The sequence below is a fragment of the Chrysochloris asiatica genome, unplaced genomic scaffold, assembly GCF_000296735.1.
Source record: "Chrysochloris asiatica unplaced genomic scaffold, ChrAsi1.0 scaffold00154, whole genome shotgun sequence".
In the NCBI taxonomy this organism is placed as follows: Eukaryota; Metazoa; Chordata; class Mammalia; order Afrosoricida; family Chrysochloridae; genus Chrysochloris; species Chrysochloris asiatica.
In genome coordinates, this window is record NW_006408672.1 from 7,628,747 (window position 1) to 7,637,919 (window position 9,173).

General features: G+C 36.9%; 1 protein-coding gene across 1 annotated transcript in view; it reads left to right on the forward strand.

Annotated features, from left to right (window-relative positions):
* The first annotated feature begins 398 nt into the window (after positions 1 to 398).
* LCA5L (Leber congenital amaurosis 5-like) overlaps positions 399 to 9,173 on the forward strand; it is a 47,986-nt gene continuing 39,211 nt past the window's right edge. Inside the window, exons 1-3 of the mRNA XM_006870839.1 lie at positions 399 to 723; positions 2,325 to 2,839; positions 7,677 to 7,814. Of these exons, the coding sequence (XP_006870901.1) occupies positions 399 to 723; positions 2,325 to 2,839; positions 7,677 to 7,814 (978 nt within the window). The remainder of the gene's footprint in view (positions 724 to 2,324; positions 2,840 to 7,676; positions 7,815 to 9,173) is intronic.

The window sequence follows — 9,173 nt, forward strand, 5'->3', positions numbered from 1 at the left end:
TTAACATTCATGAGTAATGTACTGCTCAGAACAATTAACCATACCATGTGAAGACAAAAGGACAGCATTTGCCCCAAAACAAAGTTCAGAAGGCAAGAAAGGGCAGGAAACCGGTAGCCTAGGGAGGAAGTGGGACGAGTACTGTGTGTGACATTGAGGGAATTGTAACAAACGTGGTGAAACATAATGTGTATAAACTGTTGAAAGGAACACAAAGTTGTTCTGTAAACTTTCACCCCCAACTACAATTAAAAAAAACCAAAAAACCCTCTTTATTGTGTTCTTTCACATTCCTAATGATCTATTTATAGTTAAAGACTCTATAAGAAAGCACAGGTTCATTTTCATGTCAGTGTCTATACATTCTAAAATACTTTTCTTCTATTAGGTTGTTTATTATGTCTTTGGTTGAGACAACAAAAACCAATCTAGATGAATATTTCCCCGGTGTGGAATTAGAAAACCACAAGCAATTTGCAGAATGTGAGAGGAGCCTGGGCCTGGGTGATTTTCCCAGGAGCAGCGACACTGCTGAGAAGAGTCTGGATTTTAGTCAATCCCTGTGTTCCTGCAGAACTTCAAGTTCTCATTGTGATTACTCAGAAGACTTTGTCTCAGAATGTTCAGAAACAGCTGTCAGTAGAGATTATTTGGAGCAGCCTGTGATAACAGAAAAGAAGGAGCAGAAGAAAAAACATGTTTCTAGATTCTCCCAACCTAAAGGTAAGAAGCACAATTTCGCAACCAAGACTAAATGTCTGGTTATTATGACATTATTACTTTATGCACCAGTATCTGAAGTGATTGATTTTTGGTTCAGATCCACTATCCGCTCCATGGGAGAAGATGAGGCTATCTGTTCCCATAAAGATTTACAGTCTTAGAAACCCTTGGGGGTGGTTCTACTTTGCCCTTTGTGATCACTTTGAGTGAGAATCATCTCAGTGGCAGCAGGTTTGCTGTGGTTTGATATATTCAGTTTTATTGTTTTTGCCATTGTAAATATATGTCAAGTTTTACAGAAATAATTTGGAAATGGGAAAATTCTGAATAATTACAAAATAGCAGAAAATTAGGTTTAAAATATGAACACTTCTTGCAGAACTTCTCGACCTACCACCCACTACTGAGGTCACTTCCATTTTCAGTTAACAGGTGGCCTGGTTACCGAGGCCCGCAATACCTGGATTTCACTGGCTTCTTGCCTTTCATCTCAGCTGAAGAACCAAAGTGTGAAGCACCGATGAAATGTAAAAACTTGTCTCAAAAGCCCAAGAGGATGGCTGCCAAGTCTGGTGAGGCATATTGACAAAGCAATCTTCTGAAACAGTGGAGATTCAAAAGGCTCTTCATGATATCACTTCTTTATAGATTTTTAAAGTACCAACACTCTCAACTCCTAACTATGGAAGCTGGAATTAGCCTTGTGCTATATCCTTAATGTCCTTCCACCCTTACCTCCTTGCAATCCTGGGCTTGTAAATATTCCTCTATATAAATTGCTGCCCTAGCCAGGAGTGCTTTTCTACTTTGATCATTAGAATTGCCCTCAGTCAGCTGTCAACAAATACTCACTAAGAGCCTATTGTTTGCAGGCATATTTACCACTGTCGTGCTTGCCCGAATCTTTACCCACAGCCTGCTATTACCAGGTGTGTCTAGGAACCCTCCTGCCCACTTATGGCTAAATCTGGAATTGTCAGTTCCCCTTTTCCTAGCTACAAAGCAGGGATCTAAGACTGATAACTGTGAAATCCATGAAATTTTATGCATCTGCTGTGTGAATGTGTGTGTTTATGACCTTTTCTAAGGAATGAAGACCCATAGCTTTCATCAGATTCTCAAAAGCTTTAAAATGGGAAACTTTTTCTAGATAGGAGTTCTACACCCACTTGGTGATGCCTGGGGACAAAGGAAAGTCCAGTCCCTTGTCTCTCTGTGGGACGGTGACTGGAAATGTCTGTTTGTGACATTTGGAAGAAATTTTCACAACAGAACAGCATCATGGTTAGGTTCTGTTATACTACAGTTACTCAATCCCTCATCTACATTTGAAATTTACGAAGCTTTGAAAACACAACATTTTTCATGGTTGCTGTGAGTCAGAACCAACTCTATGACATTTAATAACAACAACAATAATATATGAAATAGCAGGCCTAAAGCATGGGCAGTCATTAAATATTAGTTCTTCTTCCCAGTGACCTTTAAGTTCATGTGTGTGTTTGTGTGTCTGTGTGTGCCCGTCAAAGTGGGGACAGGGGCTAAACGTGTGCATACCTCTGTATATTACTAGTAACAAACTGGATTATTTGCTTACACAGGCCCTAAGGAAATCTCAGCTGAAAAAAAGCACAGCTGGAACACATCAGTTTTAAATTCTCAAACCAATGTGATTACCCAAAGGAGAAATGCTCTGGCTCATCGCATAATGTCCGCAAGGCTTTGTAAGATTAAAGAACTGAAAAATGATCTAGCTGATATACATCGCAAATTGGAAGCCACGATCATAGAAAATCAATTTTTGAAGCAACTGCAGTTCAGGCACTTGAAAGCTATTGGAAAATATGAAAACTCACAGAATAATCTTCCTCAAATTATTATTAAACATCAGAATGAAGTAAAAAATCTAAGGCAGCTTCTTAGGAAATCCCAGGAAAAGGAAAGAACTGTGTCTAGGAAACTTAGGGAAACTGACAATGAATTACTGAGAACTAAGGATGCCTTACAGGCACTGCAGAAACTTGCTGAAGATAAAAATCTTGCAGAGAGGGAAGAACTTACTCAAAATTTATCTGTTCTCACAACAAAATTGGAGGCAAATGACAAAAGAATACAGGTCTGTACTTCAGCGGCCTAGAACACTTAAACGGTATCGAAAATAATGAGGGAGGGTATACTGGAACCTATCTGTATCCTCGCTAATGAAGCACCACAAACTGCTTTGCCTGCAGACCACACGAAATAATTGTGTATGGGAGGGAAAGTGTTTAAAGAAGAGAGGAAAGGCTCCAAACTGAAACTTTTTTGTTGTCATAGTGAGCAAAGAACTCATTCTGTTGTTAGACTAATTTCTTTGGAAATGATCCTCTCCAGTGTTAGGGGAGTTAGTGATTAAAAGGTACATTATGCTGTGCAGAAATGTCTCTTAGAAATCACCCTTCTGCTTCAAACTGTTACTGAAAGAATACTTTCTGAAAACCTAACCAGTGTGTCTGTTCAGTCCCCTTTCCTTTTAGTCTCCCTCATCAGTTCAGCTTATCATTACAAAACAAGCATTTTTCAATATTTTAGATATAGGAATTTTCCCCAGCTAGTGTCCTTGGAAAAAGGAAGGGGGAAAGGAGTTGAAATAATTGAGAGAAATGGATTTCGTTTTCTTTGATGGTTCCTGGTTGTTGGTAGTTTCAGGTTTGTATTACAAGGGATGACTTGGGAAAACACACTGATCATATTATAAATTCTCTTACCTATTCTACATTAAAATAGCAATCTGTAGACATAAACATGGATGGAATTTATTTACTGTCCATTCCCAATCTTGTTGGTGACAAGCAAGTATTTTCTATGATCTTGATGTAATAGGGAAGTAAATTCATCTTATCCCCCTTTTTATGTCAGTTATTTCTTGTTAGTAAAATGTCTTCCATCATTAAAGCATTTTCTCACATAGAATGGATATGTAAACTACAGAAATCAATGAGCAGCCTCATTTTCCATCCTTGTAAATAGTTTACCAAATTTATATTATTTTTTAGATAATATTGGATCCTTGTTAGCATATGAATCTATCACATAAAAGTAAATGTATTTTTCCCATTAGACAGATGACAAAAAAGCAAGAATTCAAGACCTATTTAACTATTTCTTGGCTATCACTCTACTATACCAAGAAATTTGGAAGACAGCTACCTAGACACCTGACTAGAAGAGATCCATATTTGTGCCTATTCCAAAGCAAAGTGATCACATGCAGATAAAATGATGCTGAATATAATTCAAAAAACATTTGCAGTGCATGGATAGGGAACTGCCAGAAATCCTAGTCGGATTCAGAAGAGAACATGGAACAAGGGATATCATTGCTGATATCAGACGGATTTTAGTTAAAAGCAAAAAATACCAGAAAAATGTTGTGTTTCATTTGACAATGTGAATCATAATAAATTATGGATAACATTGAGAAGAATGGGAATTCTAGAACACTTAATTGTATTCATATGGAAACTTGCATAGACCAAGAGGCAGTCATCCAGTAGAACAAGGAGATACCTAATGGTATATAATTAGGAAAGATATACATCGGAGTTGTTTCATTTCACCATACTTCTCCATCTGTATGCTGAGCAAATAATCCGCACTATATGAAGAAAAACTGAGCATCAGGGTTGTATTCTTTCACCTTACTTTTTCAATCTAGATGCTGAACAAATAAGTTGAGCTATGTGAAGAACACAGCATCAGGATTGAAGGAAGACTCATTAACTAACTGGACTATGCAGATAACACAACCTTGCTTGCTGAATGTGAAAAATAATTGGAAGTACTTACAGATGAAGATCAAAGACAACCCTCAATATAGATTGCACCTCAACATAAATAAAACAAAAATCCTCACAACTGGACCAATGAGCAACATCATGACAAATGGAGAAAATATTGAAGTTGTCAATGATTTCTTTTTACTTAGATCCACAATCAGCACTCACAGATGCAACACTCAGAAAACCAAATGAGGTGTTACATTAGGAAAATCTGTTGCCATAGACAGCTTTAAGGTGTTGAAGAGCAAAGATGTCAGTTTGAGTACTAAGGTGCGCCTGACCCAGCCATGGTGTTTTCAATCATCTCATATGCATGTGAAAGTTGAAAACTGAATAAGGAAGATTGGAGAAGAATTAGTACCTTTGAATTATGCTGTTGGTGAAGAATATTAAATATACCATGGACTTCCAGAAGAACAAACAAATCTGCCCTTGAAGAAGTACAACCATAATATTCCTTAAAAGCAATGATGGCAAGACTTGGTCTCTCATACTTTGGACATGTCGTAAGGAGGGACTAGTCCCTGAAGAAGGACATCATGCTTGATTGAGTAGAGGGTAGGGAAAAAGAGGATAGATTGGCATAGTAGCTGCAACAGTAGGTTCAAACATAGCAATGATTTTGAGGATGATATAAGATCAGACAGTGTTTTGTTCTGTTGTACACAGTGTCGCTATGAGTTGGAACCGATTCAACAGCACCTAAAAGCAACAACAACATCACAAAATCTGGTAGTATGGAAAATTGCTATTTAGTTGTGGAGGGGAAGGTTTTTATGGGCCAAAATATGTAAGTTACTTTGTTATGTTGTTGTCGTTGTTGTTAAGTGTATTTAAGCCATCTCTGACTCCTAGTGACCTTATACGTAACAGAAGGAAACACTGCCAGGCACCATCCTCACAATTGTTGCTATGTTTGAGATACTGTGTCAATCCATGTCATTGAGGTCTCTTTACCAACCATGATTTTGTTCTCCAGGATTGTTCCCTTCCAGATGATATATTCAAAGTAAGTGAGATAAAGTTTTTCCATCCTTGCTTTTAAGAAATATTCTAGCTGCACTTCCTCCAACACAGGTTTGTTCTTCTGGCAGCCCATGGACTATTTAACATTCTTCACCAACACTACATTTCAAATGTGACAGTTCTTCTTCAGTCTTCCTTTTTCATCATCCAGCTTTCACAGGCATTTAAGGCAATTGAAAATACCATGACCTGGTTCAGGCACACCTTAGTCATCAAAGTGACATCTTGGCTTCTTAACACTTGCACCAGAACTTTGCCCAGTGCAACACTTTATTTGATTTCCACAGGTGTTGACTGTTGCTCCAAGAAGAGTGAAATCCTTGACAACTTCTATTTCTTCTCCATTTATCATGTTGTTGTTTATGGATCCAATTGTAAGGATTTGGTTTTCTTTGTGTTCTGATGTAATCTATACTGAAGGAAGGCTGCTGTCTTCAACCTTCATCAGTAAGTACTTCAAATCCTCTTTTCTTTCAGCAAGCAAGGTTGTGTGGCCTGCATATTTCAGGTTGTTAGTAAGTCTTCCTCCAATCCTGGTGCTCCATTCTTCTTCATACAACCCAACTTCTAGATTATTCATTCAGCATCTAGATTGAATAATTAAGGTGAAAGAAAACAACGCTGCCACGTTCCTTTTCCAATTTTAAACCATACAGTATCCCCTTGTCCTGTTCAGATGTCTTTTGACCCATGTGCAGATTCCTCATGAGTACAATACATGGAATTCCCATTCTTGTAACTGTTGCCCCTAGTTTATTATGATCCACATAGTTGAGTGCCTTTGCATAGTCAAATAAACACAGGTAAACAACTTTCTAGAATTCCTTGCCTTTTTCCAAGATTCATTTGGTATCAGCAGTGATAATCCTCATTCCAAGTCATCTTCAAATCCAGCCCGAATTTCTGTCAATTCTCTGTTGAAATAAGCTGTAACCATTTTTTAATTATCTCTAGCAAAATTTTGTTAGTATTTAGTGTTGATGAGGATATTTGATAATTTCTACATTTTATTTGATCTCCTTTGGAATGGCACAAATATGGATCTTGTCTAGCTGACTGGCCAGATGACTGCCTCCCAAACTTTTTACACAGAGTAGTAAGTGCTTCCAGCATTACTTCTGGTCTTTCAAGTATCTCAATTAGTAGTCCATCAATTCCAGGAGCCAATGCAGCTTGTACCTCTTTTATTGCCACTGATTTTTGTTCATGTGATAGGACTTCAAAAAGTTTGTAGGAAAATTCCATCATCTGTTCATTCCATTTTTCCATAAGCTTCTTGAGGCCTCCTAAAATGGTTGAATGTTGACTAATTCTTTTCAGTATAGTTACAATGTGTTTTCCATCTATTGTGTTTTGATGCTTTCTGTGTCCCTCAATTTTTTGCCCATAGAATCCTTCAGTATGGTAACTCAAAGCCTAACATTTCTGTAATTTTTTTCATCATTATCTTTTTAGTTTTTCCATATTTTCCAGGAAATCTCTATGTAAAAAGTCTTTTTGGTCAAACCTTCTGTGAAAGTACAAGATCAGAGTGTTTTCCAGTACAGTAATTGTCATTCAGTGATATACATATTCAGCAACAATCCCTGAAGAGGTTATGGAGCAGTTTTAGAATTTGTCATGGAGAGGTAGCAGTATAAAAGTCCCTGTGACAACCCTCTGTCTCTCTTATCTGGGAATCCCTATACCCAGTGGTCTGCACTGATGCTGAAATGGCCCTTTACTAGGAAAGGGAGGCCTGAAAAGTGTCTAAAGAGTACACTATGCACAAAATATGGTTAAGACATTTACTTTTTCAAGTATGACATTGAATTATATTTCTTAATGTGATTTGTTAAAAAATTATCAAATTCCAGAATATGTAAGAAGCACTGTGCTCAAATCATACTATAATTATTCTCTTGGGTTGGAATCTAGGATTTTTTGTCTTATGGTGGGGAGATGAGGGGTTATATTTAGTTCAAAGCTATGTTTCTGGAACAAGCTATATACTAAAACTGGATTGAAATTTTGAACTTTTCATAAATACAGTTATTTCCACTGTAATTGAAGTTTTAAATAATACTACATTGACTACAGAATAGTTGAAATATACACTGTTTTCAGAGCTTGGAAAAACAACTGAGGTTAAGCAAGAAAGCTTTTAATCAGCAGTTGGCTGTTGAGAACCGGAAGACATTTGCAGCTCAAACAGCTACAAAGACTCTGCAAATAGAAGTAAAACGACTTCATCAAAAACTTAAGGTATTTCTCTTCAAGCAAACTATAAGAAAAATTGTAAGATTCTCTTACCCAACATACAAAAACTATTTATGCCTCCTACCTCTTTAAATTATTTAAATTCATGAGTATAATTCTCAAATTAAATTTCTTTTGTAGAATCATATGAACAGGCAGAGGATCTGCAAGTATTAGAATGTGTTAAACAACATGGTAAATGTGCTCTGTAATTAGAAAATTAACGTTCCATTAGCAAATCTTATTTTTATTTAATCACATGAAGCATTATCGTATTTTGTTATCACTTTAACTCAGAATACTTTTTTTAAGATTGATTTTTTTTTAAAGCTTTTATTGTGAATCGAGTGATTGTTTACATGGGAACACATTAGTTTTGCACACATCGTATCATATTTTGTTTCATTGCAATGATTACAGTCCCCTCTGTGCATCATCATCATCAGTATTTGCTTCTATTCCCTCTGTTTTTTTTTTGTTGTTGTTGTTGTTTAATGTACACAAAGACACTCAGGAACATATAATCAACCATAGGCCACATTCTGCAAGCCTGCCTCCTGTCCACCAGCACATAGCCGCTCTCATCCATGAGTCTAGAGTCCTCAGTTGCTCTCTCTCTCCATGTCCTCATCTCTGCCTCCATCTGTGGTATCACTGCTTCTCTGGATAGGATCCCACATTCCGCTCATGCTCCTGTCCTTTGATGGTCCTACAGTCCTCTGTTCCTGGAATGTTAGATTAACTACTCCCCATTTTATGTTACAAGACTTCTACCTTTACAGTTGTGACAATCGCAGTTAGTTGTGATAACAATTACTCACTATTGAATCATAAGAATCTTATCCCCATCTCCTTTCACCAGACCCATTTACCCATTTAGACAAAATGAAAACTATTCAGTGGGAATTCTACCTTCCCCCACACAGTCTGAAACAAAACTCTGTCTTGAAAACTTGTAAGCCAGTCACTTCATGTCTTTATAGCTTCCTCCCTGCCCCATTTTAGGTAGCCAGTGTCTAAATTGCCCATACCTATCAACCCTGTATACAGAGGGGATAGGATTGATCCTTGATATAAAGAACTCCTTCCCTCTCAGTTGGTATTTGGAGCTATTACATCCATAAGTATAGGTCAAGTTCATTAAATTTTAGTAATTTATACTCGTTTCCTTTGTCAAATTTCAGAATACGTTTTGATATAATTTTAAATTTAATAATTTTTAAAGAACATGTAAATATTTAGGATAAAATGTAATGGCTCATAAATTTATTTATGTAGGGGTTAAGGGGAATGGGTAGAATGGAAGCAAAGTATTGTTTGTTTGTTTTTAAGATTCTCAAGGAAGCCCTTGTTGTTGTTGTTGTT